General features: G+C 39.0%; 1 protein-coding gene across 1 annotated transcript in view; it reads left to right on the forward strand.

Moving 5' to 3' along the window:
* Positions 1–11,579: 11,579 nt before the first annotated feature.
* and2 (actinodin2) overlaps positions 11,580–21,027 on the forward strand; it is a 12,456-nt gene continuing 3,008 nt past the window's right edge. The window contains exons 1-3 of the mRNA XM_085390076.1: positions 11,580–18,130; positions 18,669–18,764; positions 19,866–19,910. Of these exons, the coding sequence (XP_085246202.1) occupies positions 18,692–18,764; positions 19,866–19,910 (118 nt within the window). The 5' untranslated portion in view covers positions 11,580–18,130; positions 18,669–18,691. The remainder of the gene's footprint in view (positions 18,131–18,668; positions 18,765–19,865; positions 19,911–21,027) is intronic.

Genomic DNA, 21,027 nt, shown 5'->3' on the forward strand with positions numbered 1-21,027 from the left:
GGACTAGCTGGTATATAATGATGTGCTATGTGATCGCTAGCGACACAGCTATGTTAGCATAACATAAACACAGTGAAGCTGGAGGATGAACGCTAACATTTTTCACTTGATAAAAGTTAACGTGATGGTTAGGGACAAATGCAATTGCATGTCGGGATGCTGGAAATGGACCAAAGTTAAGTCAGGAGAATAACTGAGATCATCCACCCACAATATGAGGTTAGTCATTAATATACTGCAACAACATGGGAATAGAGCAGCTGCGAGAGAATTCAACATTAAAGAATCAATGGTACGGAAGTGGAGGAAGCAAGAAGAATGAGTTGAGTAAAATTTGACGTATTTGACTGTTTTGTTTCCCTTAGTGCGCCTTATAATCTGGTGTGCATTATGTATGAAAACAGACCCGTTGATCGACAGTGTGCCTTATGGTCTGAAAAATATGGTAATAATTATTGTCAATAAGGGTGGGGCAGAGGTAAATTTTAAATAAGAAATATGGAATAAAAAACAAAAAACAGAATACAAGATAAAAGATAAAGAAAATACGAACTACAAAGTCCTTAATCATACCCCAAATCTCAAGACCCAGGATCCAAGTGAGGATGACTTTACTCCAAAAACATTCGTGAAAAGAATTATTCTTGCCTAAGACACTCACATGGATATGTAAACACTGCGGATTAGTGCAGTTTTTTCAAGCCAGCTTCAAGACTTGAAAAAACTGCCTGAAGCATGTATGTGTACATACTGCACTCTACTGGAACATTTCAGTTCAATTCAATTTTATTTATACAGCACCAAAGCAGTTGCCCCGAGGTGCTTTATTTTGTTAGGTAAAGACCCTACAGTAACACAAAGAAAACAGAGAAAACCCAAGCGACTCTCTTTGAGCAAGTGCTGTGGCGACAGTAGGAAGGAAAAACTCCCTTTTAACAGGAAGAAACCTTCAGCAGGATCAGGCTCAGGGAGGGGCGGCCATCTGCTTCGACCGGTTGGAGGTGCAGTGAGGAAGACGGGACAAAAGACTTGCTGTGGAAGAAAAATAGAGATTAATAATGAGTAATAAATAAATACATAATGGGTGGTAAGCAGTAATCCTGAAGAATGGGGTGATATGGTACTATAAGGTCATTAAGATAAGACAGGCTTGATTATTCAAGACCTCATATGCTCTTTTCTGTCTCTCTTTTTATTATTGTCATGTTTCTTTTCCATGCAGGCACAATTTACCCACTAAACCACTGAAAACTCCAAGAAACTTTTTTTAAACACGAGAACATTTTATTTTTTTGCTTGAACTATATCCATGATCTTAGCACCAAGACAGTGGAAATCCCATCCTGTAAAAGATTTCTTATTGCTTCTTTGCAATTAAAGACTAAAGCAACACTACCTGCCGAAAAGTGTGCTAGTCAGCTTCAACGTCAACTACAGTAATTCTACACATGCACAGATGCATGTGGACAATTATTGTAGGCTCTTTACCTCACAATGTAAAATTCTTTGAGGCAACTGTTGGATTGAATTGATGCTAAATAATAATAAAACCAAGTTGAATTGAAAAATGGAAACAAACAAATTAGACTGTGATTCATAATCTTAACAGACGTGTTGTCTAATCTTCATTATCAAGGTTTTGTGACGACAAGGCTTCGGGATGTAGTGTTAAGTAGCTTTTAAAGTGTTGGTAAGTTAAGCACATCGTGCAGCACTCAAGCCGAGGAAGGAGGAAAACCTACATGGTCTTCACAGGACAGTAATAAATATTAAACTACCCAACGGAAAATAAAATGATTGTTTCTGTTTTACGGTTGCCTTTCTGTAAAAGTCACTGATGACACATTTAAACATTTCTTACATTTGGAGCTGACCGCACATGTTGCGGCCTGCATTCAGAAATTATTGTTGAATCTTGTGTTATTTTCAGTAAACCATTTCTATTTATAGCAGTTGGATCCTTAACGACACTCTGGAGAACTTTTGTCTGCTCTCGGTTTGTTCCCAGTCTCTCTGTGTTCCTCTTTTCTGTTTCCCCCCCGCCCATCACCCCCAACCAATCGAGGCAGATGGCACTCCTCCCTGATCCTGGTTCTGCCAAAGGACTTTTCCTGTTATAGAGGACTGTGTGATGGTTGGGCTCCTCTAATACTGTACAATCATCTCAAGCACATTGAGATGATTGTACTGTGAACTGCCCAGTAGCTCTGAATTCTTGGCACAAGAGACGCCAGCCTGGAGAACTCAACGTGACCAGAGTCACCACATTTATTGTGCAACAGATGAAACCGTTAGTTATGTTCACTGTTTGTGGATCTATGTAGCTGCCAAGAGGCTGTTTGATAAACCTTTGATATAATTTTAAAATGAAACGCATCCACACTGAAATCATAAAAACACTGGACACAAACAAATCTGTGTGCAAACGGTGTGTAAGAGCTTTTTATTAGGACAGCTCTGTCAGCAACATTTTTCTTACCTGAAAAATAGTTCACACCCACAGTCTTGAGACACAAAGTCCTAGCAGTCTTAGAAACACACACAAAGAAAGTTAAAATGCTTAGAATTTGAACTAAACACTTTTGGGATGGTTTGCTGTTCCAGCTCCTTGTCACGCTAGGCTTGGTTGGGTTGAGCAGCCATGCTCCGTCTCTGGGTGTTGTCCTGTGCTCCTGCTCTTCAGCAAGCTCACCTGCTCCACATCTGCCTCATCAACATTGTCTGCATCATCAGAGTGGAAAACAGGCTCTCCTGATCCCTCAATGTGCCTCACCTGTGGTCTTTAAGCTCCTGAGTGTAATGTCCTTGTCTCTCCACTTTACAACGTTCTCGCCGTGGCTGAGGAGCGGCTCAATCCTCAGATCCATTTCCCTGTCCTTGATGAGCTGGTCCAATACTTCTGGAATCCCTCATTGAAAAACTCACAACTTCTGCTTGCCCACCCAGCAACCCATGACCTCAGCTGCAGTCACAAAGCAAACAACTGGCCCTCCCACAGCCTCCCCCCCGCGCATAGTGAGTAAGCTCTCTCTTATTCTCTGCAAGCTCACCTTTGTCTGCAGAATATCTGCGAACCAACTTACCTGGATTAATCTACCTCTCGCCCAGTGACTCATCTCTCTGCCGCCTGCTCTGTCTGTCTGAGCCCTCCTCGCAGACATCTGCTCCTGAGTTAATAAACGAGCTGTACTGTGAAGCGCTCTCTCCTGGGTCTTGCTTAAGAGACTGCCTTTTAATATTGCTACTTTCACATTTCACACGATCATTTATCACAAATAACTTCTACCATTCTGTTTTTTTCTTATAGTCTCTCAGTCTTTTGCTTGAGCCACACTGAGCATCTCAGGGAAAACAATATTCAGCTATTTCAGTTTCTTCAGTTGGATTTTCTCCTGCTTTTTGGGCTTAGGATTGGAGGCTACAAGTCAATGTGTTTTTCCTAGAGTACATATAGAAACAGGTGTGTGGTTTTATGAAGATTGCAGGCACCCGACACAACCTGTGGATTCAGAATCATTTTAAATCATTAGCATGCAAATTTATGATGTACAGCGTAGAATAGCGCTATAAAAGACAGGTAAGAACAAAACAGGCCAGTGTGCATGTTTAAGGAATTAAACTGTGATTTTTAGTGTTCATGCTGTGGAAGTCAGTTGCCTCTGTGTACTATTATTTCTTCCACTTTGATTAAATATGAGAAAATCTATTTTGGTTTCAATGCTCAGTTTATTTTCCCACACCAGTTCAGTTATTTTTTTGAGCAGGGTAAGAACAGGCTGTGTTAGTATAAGCCCAACAAGGGCTGAAAACAATGACCATAAACTCTCTGTGAAGCATGCTCCATACTGGAACTATGTTAAACGGCAGTGTTCCTTTTTAAATAAATAGGAAATAGTTAATGAGGCCTAATGTGTTTGTGTCACATGGAAAATTTCAGTGTAAGTTATCCAAATGTTGCCTTAGAAAATCGTGAAAATAGCAAAAATAGCATAGGGATGAGCAATACGAGTTATTTATAGCAGGCATTTCTCTATATTGAATTCAATTCAATTTGATTCATTTCTGTAAATATCTACCTTTTTTATTTTAAGTAAAAAAGTGCTTGATGTGCTGACCTGACATGAGCTTAATATAACTGAAATGTTCCCCTGTGGGGAAGAATTAGAAGAATTATGCAGAGGGTCCATGAGAGCCTGAGCGCTGCAGAAAATGAAGATCATAACCAGATTTCTGTGGTAACCTTCTACCATTTGAATACATTTAATGCAACAGATTATAGCACCAAGGAGACAATAGAATTAAAACATAATCTGCAAAGCTTTTTGTAATTGTTACTAAACCATTTACCCCATTGTCAGATTTACAGATTTACAAACCCTGAAGCCCATTTTAGTTAAAAAAAAAATCTGAGGAGAAAACTGCAGAAGGTCAAAACTGAGAGAGAAAGATGTGTTTATAAATTTCCCCGTGGTCTCATTCTCAGTGCTTGAAGTGCTTCCTCACAAAATATACATTTCCTCCTCTGTCATGCTTATGTGGTCAGACACTGCAGCGGCTTTCATTTGAATCGCTGCAGTAACATCATGCACACACACACTTAAAAGCTTGAGAAGAACATAGAAATATTTGACTTCAGAGTGAAAGAGAGAACAAAAATGCTGTTAAATGTGAAAAGTGTCGCACAGGCATGTCAGAGAATTTGTAAAGGGCACCCTTTTCAAAGGTGAAGAGCCTCCTTTGACAAGGTGTTGCTGCTTCTTCCTGAACCAGGGCCGAAGGAACCTTATGAGATTAGCAGTGATGTGCAAAAGAAGTACGAAAGTTTTCTACTGAACAGTAGCAGAGATTCTGTTTTTTATTTTAATCATTAAAAATTAGTAGAATTGAAGAAGTTGTTGGCTGTTTTCTTCGTCTTATAACTGAGGAAATAAAGACATTAAAATGAGTATTCCCTGTTGTTAAAGATCAGGGACTTATGTTGAAAGAGGGGGTTTCTTTCTCCTGCCTGTGCGAGGAGGACATCTAAATTTTTGATACCATGAATCAAACTACGCAGTCACTGTCATTCTTTTTCCTGTGTTTGTGCTGTGTCTCGATAACTAATAGGTCCTGACAGAGGCCTCTGGCTCCCTCGGTCTTTTGCTCAATATACATTAAAGACTGAGTCGAAGTGGAAACTAAGAAAATAAAGATGACACAAGGTACAGGGAGGGACAGCAGTGTGTTGCATTAGTTTCAAGCTCTTTATTACAGTCATTCGGCTGTGAAGAGTGAAAGAACAACACTTGTGCAGCCCTTAAAGAACGAAGGACATGAGACGACCTCTGCCCACCATCTTTAATGGTATCTAAACAGATGTTAGCCAATAAATACATCAATAATCACTCCCTGTACTGAAGGGGAATTTAACTACAGATAATAAAAACTATTAAAAATGCTGTGAAGTTGGACTGTACCGCAGAAATCCGTTTTGGAGCAAGTCTCAAGTGGCCACTCCAGGAACTGCAGTACCTGCAATATTAGATGGATACAGATCTCGTTCAGACCACGATTGAGACCATTGCCTTCATTTTTAGTAATGCGCAAAAAGATGAACTAAATGGCTAAGGCAGAATTTGCAGGGATGCAATTTACACTCTCACTTCTTATTCAGTTTCACATTGGGGTCACACTTTGCCAAATTTAGTTGTAGGCCTGTTGCTTTACTTTGCTCATGCTAAAAGTTGACAAAAATTAATTTTTAGAAGCATCAAACTGTGTTTAGTCAAATGCTCTAGTGCGACCATTGTGCCAACATTGTCTGGGAGTTGGCTGCCTGTGCACTGTGGCATCAAAATGTAGCTGCTGGTCACTGTGGCTAATTATCAGCTAGCTGTGTGTGAACAGGCAGCTAGCTTGGCTAATGCTAACTACTAATCAAAGCTTTGTGATGACTGCTTAATGCTGATGATCGATGAACAATCCATCCCTGTGAGTCCTAATAAAGTTAGAAAAGCAACTGTTTTCATTGAAACTCTGTGCTGTACTCAGTGTGATAAAACTAAAGAAATCCAGCAACAACATTCAACAAAGCTTTGTTAGTTTGCTGATAATCACATATAAAAGAAACTAAAAGAAAGGACTGTGCTGGCAGATTTTTACCACGGTAGAATTATAAAGACAACATTAGCTAAACACTTTGTTAGCGTTAGCGGCTGCCCAGCTGGTGAGCTGCTGGCTGACTTTGTGCCTCTGAGCTGCATGTTTGCTGTCTGGCAGGCTGGGGGAACCACAGGACTGCTGATGGACCTGGCTGCCAATAAAGAGGCAGTTCATGCTTCTAGTGGGTTTTTGTGTACACACACACACACACACACACACACACACACACACACACACACACACACACACACACACAAATCTTTGCTTATATTGGAATCAAAAGATAAAATGATGCACTCTGTTCCTGGTGGACTGCAGGGTATGAATCATCTCCTCCTGGCCAGTGAGGTGTGTGGTTGACAAACTGAATTCATACCACCAGATACTGAGGAGGCCTTTTGCCCTTCATGCTGTACTATGATATCAGTCAAAGAACTGGAAATATGCATAGTTTAAGTTTGATTTATTTGTTATATCGAGCATCCACCCATTTATAGAATTCTAAAATATGGATATTTCACAACACTGTTCCAGTCGCACATGTTGTGGGTGGAAGGAACAGACTACAGTTTATCAATATTAAATGTTTTTTCATCTCCTGTCTCCCAACCAACTTGCTCATTTAAATGGTTCATATGTCAACAGTTAGCTGTGTCTTTGCGCATCACCCATACAACATTTACAAAATCAATATGCTGTTTTTATTCTTCTAGATAAAGTACTGTGCAACTCCCAGAGGATGAGGAAGAGGACAATAGAAAACAAAGAACTTATTTTCTGTATCAGACAGTGCAGCAAACAAATCTGCTTTTAATGTGCACTTCAATATTAAGTGGTAAAATAACACAATATGAAATAAATGAAATGCAGACTGGTTCTTCTCTGTACCAGAAACTACATTTTTGTTAGTGGCTAAGGGAAGATTCACAGAAAGGCACGTCAGGCTTCAGCGTCACACAGACCTTGATGCTTTACTTTTCCCAGCCATTCTGTTGTTGATTTGCTGGTCTGATCGGAATCATTGTCCTGTTGCATGACATAATTTCAGTCAAGCTTTGGCTGCCAGACAGATGGCCTCACATTTGACTCTGGAATCCTTTGGTTTACAGAGGAGTTTATGGTCCACTACATGACTGTAAGGTGCCGAGGCCCCGCGGCTGCAAAACAAGCCTGAATAATCACCCCTCCACCCCAGACAGTTGGTGGTTATCCTGATATACTGTGTTTGGCTTTTGCTAAATGTGGTGCTGTGCATTATGGCCAAACATCTCCATTCTGTCCTCATCTGCATAAAGGAACTTACTCAGATGCAGCTTTGCAAATCAAAGCTGTGCTGCTGTCTTCTTTCTCCTGACCACCTGTCCAAACAAATCATACTTGTTTAGTCTTTTTCTAATGGTACCATCCCGAACTTTAACCTGCTAAATGAGACCTATAGAATCTAAGATGTAGCTCTTGAATTTTGTGCAGTTTTTCTGATTAGTGCATAGTCTGATCTTACGGAGAATTTGTTAGGGTGAACCTCTGATTACAGTATTGATTATCCAAAACGGTTTAATTAGTCTGGAGTTCTGGAAAAATATATTAGATAACCTTCTAGTGTAACAATTCTCAGAAAACTGTTTGCATTTGCCAGTCATGTAATTTAAAGAGAACTGAGGAGGAACACGTCAGTCAGGGCCGACTGAATCTGGCAGCGCATGATGTTCGTTCACCTCTGGGCATCAAGAGTGCTGCTTGTTCCACGGCAGGAAATCTCTTTACTGGCCTCAAAACATTCCTTGTCCCCCGCCTTCCCCTTTTACAAACTGTGGCTTATAATTTAACGTGAATTCTGTCCCGGGGCGCTGCTACATCAAACAGCCACGACTTCGTTCCATATGCGACACAGATTCCACGCAGGCTTCACAGCAGGAGCTCTGTGGATGTGCTTTGCATGAGGCTCATTTCGTGTGGCGGTCTTTATTCCCCTCTCATAGAGACGTGTTCCACTTAACTGTCTCCAGGCCCATTGAAGCAGCTCCCAATCCGCAGCCTACATTTATAAAGGGATTTTAAATGTTCATTAATTTGAACAATCAGTGTCACACTGGCTCCATTCTTTCACATTCATAGAAATAAAACTGCTTTGACAGTTTGTGCTAATTTGCCAGGAAATATCCAGTCTACAGGAGCTCCGTGGAAAAATAACTCAATTGCGCTGTAGTTGCTGTAAAGCTTTAAAGTTGTTTTTTTTTTTTCAAGAAGCTTTTATTTATTTGAGTAATTTAAAAAACAGCAGTATCAAAGATTTCTTTGAGGAAAAGAAATCTAGTTTGACAGCAACGTTCTCGCATGTTTAATCCTGCATGATTAAATTGTGTTGGCAACTTTAAAATTGAATTAGACAGGTTGGAGAAATGAATAGAATTTTGTTGTTGCCGCTCGTGTTAATCCGTTAAGAAAAAGGTTGATACAGTCTGACAGTGTACAGCTGCTTTTGCCTGTGGCTGTTTTCATGGTTTTGGTGATTCCCTTTAGTTCCAGTTAAGGTGAAAAGTTTGCAGAGCTATTTTGCACAATATAGCGTATGAAGTTATTTTGAAAAAGGAAAAGACTCAAGGTATAGTAGTAAAATTTGTCTACATATCTTTGGGCAAGTAGTGCAACTGGTGCATTGGCCATGGGAAAACATTGTCATCTGTCTCTTGTTGTAGGCCATGTGTTTTGTCTATATTATGATGGCTGTGATTTAGCTTAAAACTGCTTTCCATCTTATTCTAAGATTTTAGTGTTTGTGTCTGTTTGATGAGATGCTTGAAAACAGCAAATTGTTCAGGTCTGTGTTGACAAAACACAATGCCTCAAAAACTCAGGTAATCAAACTTTCTTTATCTTTAAGTCAGAAAAAAGGCCAAAAAAGGTAGTAAATCTGTGGTATTCTTATTTTTACATCAGAAAAATTCAATATTATGAATGGTAGGAACCAAATGTAAGACTCTCAAGGCAGAAATTAAAAAAGAAGAAACTCAGTCCATCAAAAATCTAAACGCAGAAATTGAAGAGCAGAATTAAAAAGTGTCTCTGAGCATTCAAGACAAAACAAACAGAGAATAAAGAGAGACACACGAAGGCAATCAAGGCAGCGTGGACACACCTGAGCAACAAGACACAGCGCAACCAAATCTGATAATGAGACACAGCAAAGCAAACGCAAGGCACATGAGACAAAACACAACGATGTACAAAAGGTAGGAACATAAAAGAGAAACACATAACACAACAATGAAGACTACTCAAGAAGATACAAGCAGCAATGAGGAAATGTGGAATAAACTAACGCACAGATTTATAAATACAAGCTGTGACTCCATAAGTCCACATTTCAGGTTACTAACTCAACATTTTTAAGTCAGGTGTCTCAGAATTTCAACTTACACAAACTTCTGGGAAAAGATCTTGAAATCTCAAGATAATAACCCTAAACTTTGATTCAGTGATAAAAAAGAAAAATGCACAAAAGTAGAAAGAATTAAAAACTAAGAGTTCCAAAGACTAAACACGGCATGATAATGAATCTGATGCAAAATGCAAAGGCACTGAAAAACCCAGGAATATTAAAGAAAAACATCAACTAGAGACAAACTAAACAGAGGCAGAGGAAAACATGAACCTAATACCATTTGAGACTCATTAAGTAATGAAAGCCTGGACTGTAAACTTAAGACTCCAACAACTAAAATCAAAGATAATAACCAAATAAACTGTGATTTATAAATATAAACCTAAAAGCCCCCAAACACAGGACCAGGACACAAACAAAACATATAAGCACATCAGATCAATCTTTAAAGATCACTGTGCATATATTTTATATATTCTTTACAATATTCTACTTTTTAATTCAAGAGAAAACCATACATGATTATTTAAATTATGAGTCACCACCACAATTATTTTACAACAAATTTGTTATAAGTAGTTATTTATTAAGTTGATCTGTTTTCAGTTTCAGCAAAACACTAAAATTATTTCAGTTTAATGCAGTAGTGACACCACACACTCTACGACCTCAATAATAAACACAAACAATGTCAGGAGAACTGGTGCAGCGCATAACACAGGTTTTCCTTAACAAAAATAAAAGTAAATATTATCAGGGAGTTATTTCATCAAATAATCAATTTATTATTTTAGGTGCATTATGCATTCAGTCCATTCTTGTCTGCTTAATGAGGTCTGGGTCTAAGCAGAGATGCCCAGAACCTTCCTCTTCCCAGTCGGCTCCTTCAGTTCTTCTGGAGGAAACCCAAGAGAGGCACAAACTCTTCACTTTAGTGTGTTCTAAAGTGTCCTTCCAGTTCGATGTACCCAAAACACCCCACACAGAGGGAGTCCTTACCAGATGACTGAACCATCTCAGCTGGCTCCCTGCAAACCCATACTTTATGATTGTTGAGAGTTGAAGCTGGGCCTCTGCCCATGAGCTTGGTTGGTTCACGGCAGTTCAAAACTTTGTAAAGTAAGTAAAGTTTATTTATAAATTACCTTTCACAAGCAGGGGCATTGGGTCACTTGGGTCAAAAGGAAAAAACAAAAACAATAAAACAGGTAAATGAGCAAGGTCACGAAGAAGGTCAGACTCAGATTATTCAAATGCCTGTCTGAATAGAAATGCCTTTAACAGTTTTTTTTAAAAAGCTACCTCTGAAGCAATAAAATGCCGAAATGAGGGCAACTCAGAGTTTTGAAGCCACCGCTCAAAAGGCCCGATGTCCATGTGTTTTAAAGCGAGTATGAGGCGCCAGCAGAAATCTCTGCTCTGAAGACCTCAGGGACCAGTTAGAAGAGGTAGTAGGTCAATTAAAGTTCAGAAATACACTAGAGCCCATTGCCATTCAAAGCTTTAAACATTAAGACACGACAGGTAAATATGGAGCTGCAATATTCCAAGTGAGAAAAAAAGAATCAACGCTTGCATCAATTGACCTTAAAAATAACACTGAAGTCCTCCTTCTATATGAAAAACTGAGGAATGAGTCAGCTTAAAGAAGAGGAGAGTCAGTCTAAAGACAGAGCTGTCCAGGATGATGATGCAAGCTAGATTTAAGGAGCCTAGAGACCCAAAGCATTGTTTTCACTATCTGGAGCAATGATGATCTCTGCGTTGTCAGAATTTAACTGTAGGGAATTAGCATTTAACAAAGACTTGATGGCAGTCATGAGGTATTTGAATAAGAAAGCCTAGAAAGCTACCCTAAAAGAAGGGTAGTTTCAGTCAAGTGCAGTTCATGAAAACCTGACTGAAATGAGAAAAAATCATACAAGCTACTCAGCTACAGCCCTGGTCCTGGTCTAGTATAATTTCTGGGCAAGGAAAGGTTTGATTTTTCTTTCTTTCTTTCTTTCTTTCTTTCTTTCTTTCTTTCTTTCTTTCTTTCTTTCTTTCTTTCTTTTTTGCAGGGATTGAACAATAGGATTTTTGAAGTAGGGCTAATTTATCAAAACAACCACACAAAGGCCCAGTGTATGAAAAACCTTGTCATGGTTTCATTTTGCCTATGAGTTTAGTGATACTTGCCGATGTTACAGGAAAAAAAAAAACTAGATTCACATAAGATTAATGTAAATTTCTTGTTTTTGAACTAAGAATCCAGAACAAAAACATGTCCAGTTTACTTTGAAGTATAAGCAGGTGACAAATTAAAGTAAAAAAACCCAAAAAACAAAACTGTGTCCTGTTGTCAAGTTTCCATCTCTATTGTACAGAATTAGCTCCTTTATTTAAAGGAGGCAAGTGGAGCCAGTCAGAAAAATGTCCTCACATTATAGCAGATGTACAAAGGGGAGGTAGAAATAAACTTAAAACTCAAGGACCCACATATGGATCAACCAGGAACAACTGCTGAGAGAATATAAAACTCAAAATACCTCAAACACAAGAGTTCTAAATACAAAACTCAAACCCAAGCACAAACCCCCAGGATTCATGACAGATTTAGCATTGCCTGCATTAACTGCTAACCACTAAACAGCACCTGGGTTCTAGTGAGTGTTGACTATAAGGATGGCTGGCCTGCAGAAATCAAGGATGTACAAATATTCCTGTTCTTGCTCATTCGGTTCTCCTGCCGACCTCTGCCCTCACAAACGATCAGATCCACCAGAAGGCAACTTTGTACACGACCTAACAGATCCTTCACTTTTATCACCCTGAAGTCCTTCAAACCAACATCAATCTGCAAGCTCGCTTCATGGAACCGGGCTGATAAAGAGACACGTTCTGTTCTGTAATTTCATGAGAGATTACAGATTCCAAAGAAGCAATAGATAATATTTTCACTGTTTTATCCCCGCAAACCAACCATTTACAGTCAAAAGACATATAATTTCCCTCCATATTTCTCTTAGTTTCAGGTTTCCTTATACCCCCCACCCCCCTACCTCCAGATGTTGTGAAATTCTTAACATTGCAGAGATATGGTATGTTAAAATTATGAGCTTCTATGTTGTTCATGCCTTTCACGGCTTCTGAGCTGGATTGCAGGTTTCATTGCGCTTGAGAACACCTGTTAGAGGTGTAATTACACAGCACCTATACAAGGAAATGGCACCAATCGCTGTTACCCATAAACATGTTGCAGATGGCATGTAATAAATGATGAGCTGTTCAAAATGCCTTAAATGATTTGAATGACAATGTGTCATTTATTTATTTATTTATTTATTAAATTTTTTGTTTCACACATGGTACAGCAGTAATTCATTTCCCATACACAACCTTCCTTTCAATTAAAGTAACACTGTTTCCATGCATGAAAAGGAGCAGGAAGAAGATGAAAATCATCATCATATTCTGTTCTTGTTTTAAATCTGTCTCCTATTGTCTGCAATTGTTTTGGTGTAACACAGTCAAAAACCTCTAAAGTAGAACTTTAGTCATACAAACCAGTATATACATCAGCGTATACGATTAACTTTGTAGCAGTACTGATTGTGCCTTTCTAGATGCTTAAAGTGCTTAAAAAATGAAAACATGCTTTCTTGCAGTATTATGTTTAAAGGTTATGTTTGAAGGTTTTCTCAGTTTAACAGCTTTTACAGCCCATGTGTGAATGGCTTGTAATGTAAGTTTAAAAAGAAAGCCTTAACTGTCTATGAAAATTCAAATGATGTGACGTTTGTGCTCACTCCAGAGCTCATTTTGTGTCTTCTGCTAACGTAATCACAATGCAGTACATCTCCTAAGCACTTATCACAACAAAGACTCACAACATGTACTCCACATTAGGGCAAAAAATAAAACTGGATTTGACTTTAGGTGGTAGTTTTGTATTGATAATGTAAACAGGTGTACCAGCTAGCTGACAGCCTGGGTTATGAACAACATGAACTGGTGAAGTAACGCTAGGTCCAGCATAAGTGAAAAACAAGAGTCAACATCAGCAGGGCATTTGATGCAAAGCTTTGTTTGATCAAAAACAACCCTGAGATTTCTTTCTTTGTACTGATGGCACACTTGGCATTTTTAACAGATGCACATTTAAAGTATTCAGTCACAAGTTGGATTGTTAGCACAATCCATGTAGTAGAATGCTGACTTTCAAGGATAGCTAATACAGGAATGTGCAGTCTTGCGCCCCTCATTTCTTCTATGAAAACAGGAAAAACAGTTGCAGCGGTTTACTGAAAGATGTGCAAACACTCATGGAAATACAGTTTATAAGGCAAAAACAGAGTTTGTACAGTTCTATGTCCAAGAATCATTATCTAGACCTCTTGAAAGATATCCCAAAGCATCTTTCTGGCCATTGGCACCCACTGTTAACCTTCTCCATACATACTGACATCATTTTACCCAGAGATGTTACTGTGTAAGTGCATCCCAGTACATGGCAAACAGTTTTGACAAACTAAAAAGCTTTGAGTGCACATTTTACCAGTAACATTTAAAAAGTACCTTCCTGAGCTGTACTTGGATTGCTCTGAGATCTGAGCAAACAATGTCTAATAGTATCCAGCGCCGTCTTGCTTTGTAGTGACATTTAGAAAAATCTGTTTTGATTGATGGCTTCAATACTTTCAGCCAGACACTACATCAGCTGCAGATAACAGTTATTTTTGGCTTCACAGGAAAAGGTGAGCTGTTGATATGAACGATCAAAATGAATGTTTGAGCATGTAGCAAGCTGTTTCATTCCAGCAGTGGCACTAATCTGCAAGCTAAGCAGTTTATCCATGTAAGACACCTCATTTTTTTCCACATTTGGTGAAGCTCTCACATCAGACATCCCCTCTCCTAATGACTGTCGGTCAAAGAAGCAAATATTAACAGGACTCAACAGGAACAGTCTGTGCCGTCAGATGTTAACATCAACTTACATTATGTGAGCTTGTAATTTTGAAATGAATCCAGCAACCAAAAGCATACTCTGGCAATGAATTACCTTCAACGTCATGCCTTTGAGCATGAAAGCTCTGGGACTCTTGCATCATCAAGTGTCTCTATTATTAATTAATAAAGACACCCAATTTACTAAATGGACTTCATTGAGGTTTTTCACTAATCTGAGGAGACTGGAGCTTGAGGCAAAGTTCACACCAATAAAGACACAGAGATATGATATCTTTTGGAGAAGCACTTACATGTATACTTATGTACACACACAGACTGCTGTGTGTGTACTTACAGTCTTTATAGAGAAGATGAGAGAGACTGGAGAAATGTCTGCAATGCAACAGAGAACAGAGCAGTTATTATTCTCAGTGTGGATGTCATGTGGATTTTATCATTTCCAAAATTAGCTGTATAAAGAGAGACTACCTCAATATAAGCATGGATGAGAATGCTGATCTGAAGGTCACCTACTGTATGCTTTCAGTGGTGGGCAGCAGCATGATGTGGTTTTATTACTATTCAGCACAAGTTGGAGACTGATAAGAAGCTTCTGAAGAACACAAAATGCAAACTGTAGGTTTTTAAAAGCTGGCTGTACAGATTCAGAAAAACAGAGAAGTGTGCTGTCAGCAGAGGGATGTCCAATAGTTATATACAAGACACTGGTAATTGTGCATTAAGCAGCAAAATACATCAAGCTTGAAGAAGTTTCCAATGAAATGAAATGAAACACAGGCTTAAGGGGCACAGTGACTAACAAAAGTCTCAGAATGAAATCATGAGCTTTATTAAAACACCTTTGCACATTTGTGATTATCCTGCCCACTCACTGCAAAATATACACATTTAGGAATTTCAGAGTGTGCAGGATGATGTAGACCGAAAGGTCATATTTTAATGTATATTACATTCAATAGCTGAGAGCTCACAGCTCCCTCTGAAGCCTTCTTTCCACATTTGTGCCTGGAGCCAAAGGTTAACCAAACCAAAAAATTAAGGGGCTCATCTATGTTTTTCCTCATCCAGTAAAGGAATGTTTGTGCAAGATTTCACGTTACTAAGATACTTTAAGCTGAAATTACATGTTCGCAGTAAATCATAGATTTGAAGCAAAAAGAAATGTTCTAACCGGACATAATGCCTGTTAAAGGTTTTAACCAAAAACTGCTTCAAGACTTTCATTTGATTTAAACGCCGACTCCTTTGAGCTATAACTTTAAAACAGCTGAAGCTGTTGGTATCATCTCATCCATTAATGTGCTTCTTTCTTGTGCTGCATTAACGTATGAACTCTGTTTGAAATGTGGTAATAACCATGGCAAAAATTTGCTGTTGTTCTTTAAGTGTGACGAGTAACTCAAAGCACAGCTAAAGTATTGTAAAAACCTCTGACAGGCATCATCATTAACATGGCTCTATGTTTTTTAATGAGCTTTTTCTTCACAAGAAGCACTTTCTTGGCTCCCCACCCCCCTACCCCCCAAATTTCTCTTAAGTTGCTGTATATTTTCCACACAGACACAGAGATTGACTTGTTGTGATGGCAGATCTGTTTTAAAATGAAGAGGACAGCAATTTGCCTCCCACTGTGACAAACCTGGTAATTCAGAAATGTGCAAATTGCATGGATCATAGCCAAGGCTGAGTCACTGTCAGTCATGCGAGATGGTCACTTGTCCTTGAGAACAAACTGTGCGAATGCAGAAAATATTTAGAAAATAAATGGCAACCTAGTAATTTGATTTAGTCTCGGTCTGTCTCTCTGTCAACATATATTTATGTATGTATATATAATCACAGGCTACTTTATTAAGTATGCCTAATCAATTGCTTCAACACAAATATCAAGTAGCGAATATCTAATCACATGGTGGCAAATCATAGCACTTCAGCATGTATATATGATGTCAGAATGAGTAAGAAAAACGATTTAGGTGACTTTAATTGGAGTGTCAAATTCTGCTGTCACGTTTGGATGGTAGGGTCAGAACTGAATGTCAAAGGCATGAAAGCATGGATCGATCCCACCGTGCATCCATGGGCTTTTCTTGGTACACCAGTTAAACATCATTTAAACACCACAGCCTACCTGAGTATTGCTGCAGATCATGTCCATCCCTGTATGACCACAGTGCACCCATCCATCTTCTAATGGCCGCTTCCAGCAGGTTAACACAGCAGCAACCAGATTGCAAATCCAGTAGAGCACCTGAGTGATGTGTTGGAATGGAAGATGGTCACAGTTTTTAAGGGTTAGCTAAAACAGAAAAATGATTGAAGTAAAGGGCCTAAAGTCATGGATACACACAAATTATTTAAAAAGCTTTCTAAAAAGTACAATTAAGTACACTGAGTTCAATGAGTTGTGTTGTTTTTTAGCTTCCTATGTTGTTTGACTCTTTTAAGCTCAGTTTTCCCGTTTCCATAGCTCCCAAATCCAGTATATATATATTCCACTGACACAGGCTGCAGGCTGTGCCGGCTACGTGGCATGATCCAAGCATCAGGATCATGTAGCAGTGCTGCTGGCATGCTGGCCCTGATGGCTCTGTCTCCACAGCAGAAGCAGATTACTTTATTAGTAGCTCTCTGTATGAGACCTGCCTGTCCTAATGGCTTACATCTCCTCTGTGCTGTTTCAGAGCAGAAAATATGCCTGTGCAACAAAAGCAAGCATTTTTAATCATCTAAAAGATGTGTATTTAACATATGAAACCACCCTTTTTACCATCACTCTGGTTGGTAAGATTTAAAATCTCCATTCAGAGTTGGCTGAAGGAATTTGGTTCTGGGTTTTTTTTTCTCTCTCCAGCAGCAGATTTCACATCCAGTATAAAACAGCTGACTGGGTGCAGACTTTTGACACCACAGACTCACGGGAGGTTCACAAACATTATCAAATGAGCTGCAACTGTTGCTGTTTGGATGTTGCATTGCGTCACTGAGGTGAAATGAGTCATGTTCTGTCATCCTGCAAATATTGCTCACACATTAGTCAATACACTGACGCAACAGAGTAGAAATATTTTTTATTTGCAGTCAATTTTCTGCAGGAAAAGCTGTTCCTGGGGAGAGAAAGCTTGAAAAGAAAACACAGGAGACTCATTCCCTTAGTAGTGGAGGATGATTTTATCTACTAGTTCCAGAGTATATTTGGGAAGTACCAGGAAAACCAGGAGTGCCTCAAGCTCTAAAGTCTCTTAAGGTTTACCTCTGTGAGTGCCCCACTTACACTACCTTTCACATTCACACCTTCCCATTTATTTTATTTTAAAATAAAATAAATTCCAAAACTGTGAGGAAAGAAGCTCTAAATGGTACCTTGCAGTTATACTGTCATACTTCTCACCTTTCATAATTACAGGACCCCTATTGGTTGGATGGGTGGCAGCACAGGAGCCAATCCTGGAGCGGGCAAACTGTATCACATGCCTTTTTGTTTTTAATGATCGAGAGAGCGCCTTTAAAATGTTTTCGTGTGTGTCCGGCCCGTACAGAGAGCAAAGAGGTAGAAGGTTTAGACAGCTCAGATAACCAGTGTGCAGAGAGCCCCCTCCCCTTTCCCAAGACAGCTGCTGGACCAAGAGGCCACAACTTCAACACCTTTTGCAGGTAAGGGCCAATAATAACCCCTGGAGTTCATAATTCTGGAGTGGTCGCTTGTAGTCTCATCTGCCTTGTCTTTGTTAGAAAAGTGAGGTTGTCCAACTTTTAGAAGCCATCTGTCTTTTTGAGAACAACAGATGTAATTAAGCAGCTCTCCACGCATCGATCCAAGAGAACATCTCAAGCTTTTGGCTGTTTGAATTGTCGAGTTCATTTGCTTTATTTGATATTCTGATATTCAGAAGTGACATCTTATTTCTCTCGTTAATCTCTGAAAAGCTCTATTACAGCATGTCCTCAATCCTCTCCATTGTCTTGGCATCAGAAAGTTAAATAAAAGCGCTCTCTTTGTTCCAAGTGCATTGTCTTCTCAAGGATTTCCATATCTATCAGTTACATGAAAAATTGCCTTAAAAAAGACAAAAAAACCTCCCAAAAATAATAAAATTCTTATAAGACTCTTGTCGTATTGAAATAATAGACTATGTCTCCAGAAGTTCAGCCTGCAAACACTCTGAATATTGTTAACTGCCTTTTCCCCCAGGAAGCACAAAGAAACAACAGAAAATGGCACGTGTTGGGCGACCGTCGCTTTCCCTGATCCGCACAGGATTCCTGTTAGCAGCTGTTTTATTACCAGGTGAGAGTTTTCATAAATTGCATCTATGATATTAGGAAATATTTCACTGAGAATTTAATGAGTCGAGGAACCATTTACATCAGTTTTTGTTTTTTTGTTTTTTTAATTTTGAGATTTCAGATACAACATTTTTCAATTAGACCAGTGAAGGTGAACTAGATGCCCTTTAAACTCCTAAAGCTTGATGTCATCTACTTTATTACATACTGAACGTCTGACAAATATAGTTCCTTTGCTCACAGAGATCACACAACTAAAAGACCTCTTTTAACATCAGCATATCTTTAACTATTTATCACACCGACAGTCTATTGATGTATATAACGATACTTTTACTTTTGATACTGTAAGTATGTTTTGGTTTAAATAAATTACATTTTCCGATTTCCTCTGTGTCTTTACTTCAATTAAAGACCTGAGTACTGATTTTTTTTCTCCTTATTTTTGGTTTAAGCAAAAATACTTTAGAAGCATTTTGACCTGGTAGTATAGTCCAACCCCGGGCACGTTAATCTCTGCCACAGAGTCATAAGAACACCATTACCCTTCTCTCTTTAGCAGTAAAATGGCTTGTCATGATGATGCCCTTTAGTACTACAAAACCTTTCTGCAGTCATAAAAAACACATCTATCACTGCCTCCCCTTTGGAAGATTTTCCACATTAATGAAAGTTTAAGGGATAATCAGCTGACTTGGCTGTTTTCTTGTAGTTGTAAACCTCAGCAGGAGCAGAAGAGACCCGGAGACGTCCTTCCCCTCCCACCAGACATTTTTACAGTGTATCTGTAATTAGTTTGTGTGAGGCCTGACTTTGTAGTTTTACAGGTAAACTTTAAGAAGGCCCCCAGTACCTGCATTAATTTCACTGGGCTGGTTCAAAGCTATACGATATACAAGTTAGGGGCTGGGTGGGGGCTTGGTGTTGAGGGGGGAATTTAATCTGCAGGATGTTGCCTGGCGCTCCAGCACCTGCCGTGTTTCACCCGGGGGCTTATTAGTGGGTCAGCATTTTCCCTGATGTTGTGGTAAAGCGGAACATCTGTTCCTAATCAGTGAACGTCTCTGCTGCTGCTAATGTGGCTGCTGCTTGTGTTTTACAGATTTTCTGGGGGCCGTTCCAGTGGAGCAGCACAAGCAGGAGGAAGGTGAGGACGTATGATGTGGCAACGTGGGGCAAAACAACCTCAACAACCTAAAAACCAACTGCAGAAACCTTAAACGCTGCTATTTATAGGGAGATAAATGCTCCACGTAGCTACCTTTTCTTTCCATTCTGCCAATTAGCACCAAATAACTTACATGTTGGTTCACAGTAAAACACAAAGTCTGAGGAGATCTAGTTTGGAGCTAAAACAATTAGTCAACAGAAACAGGATTGTGATAATGGATTAAAGTAAGAAGCTAAAGTGCTCTATGAGAACTACGTCAGTCATACACGATAATTAACAGTCCAAGAGATTAAGAGATTAATCTACTTATAATAGAAATAGTTGGGCCAATTAAAATTATGCCATTTTTTTGTTGATAAAAATTTCTCCTTTGAGATAAAGTTTGATGAACCTGATTTAACAACAATATGATGCAATTCACACATTGAAATTAAATATAAAAGAGCTTCTAGGCTATCTTATGGAGGTGCAGCCAGTCACAGCAGCAGCCTTCTATAGGGATGCATTTCTGGTGGCTGTAAAAGCCAGCCCATGCTTTCCCAGATTAAAGCTTCGGTGTGAAGTTCGAGCAGTAGAAAATGTTTGGTTTGCTTTAAACTTAACACAGCTTTTATATATATTACGATAAAAATGCTTCACCTGGTCTGTACCAGTTGAAAGGGACCTGCTCACTGTTAGTTGTGTGATGGCCTATATAGTAGTATATATAATTACGTTCTATAGGGACATAATTAAAGTTAGTGAAGGTCCTTCTACCGGTAATATATTGTGCCCTGTTGGGGCATTGGCATCTCTGTGGGTCTCCTGTGCTGTCTGGCACCGGGACACTGAGTGCATTCTTTGGACAGCACCTTGTGCACTGTGTCCTCTGCAAGTACAGATTTGGCATTTTTATTTTACATTAAACATTCCTGTTAATGAGTTCTACTGTCCTGTAATTGGTTTATAACATCTCCACTGGACCTAAAGTCTCTAATTCAGCCTACTTAACAAACAAAACTGTGGCTAATGTTTTGATCTTTTGCACCAACCTATGCATATGTATATCTATATATATATATATCTATATATATATATATATATATATATATAT

This window comes from Rhamphochromis longiceps, linkage group LG18 (genome assembly GCF_057381845.1).
Source record: "Rhamphochromis longiceps isolate RC_006_pf linkage group LG18, R_longiceps_female_GT1.1, whole genome shotgun sequence".
NCBI lineage: Eukaryota > Metazoa > Chordata > Actinopteri > Cichliformes > Cichlidae > Rhamphochromis > Rhamphochromis longiceps.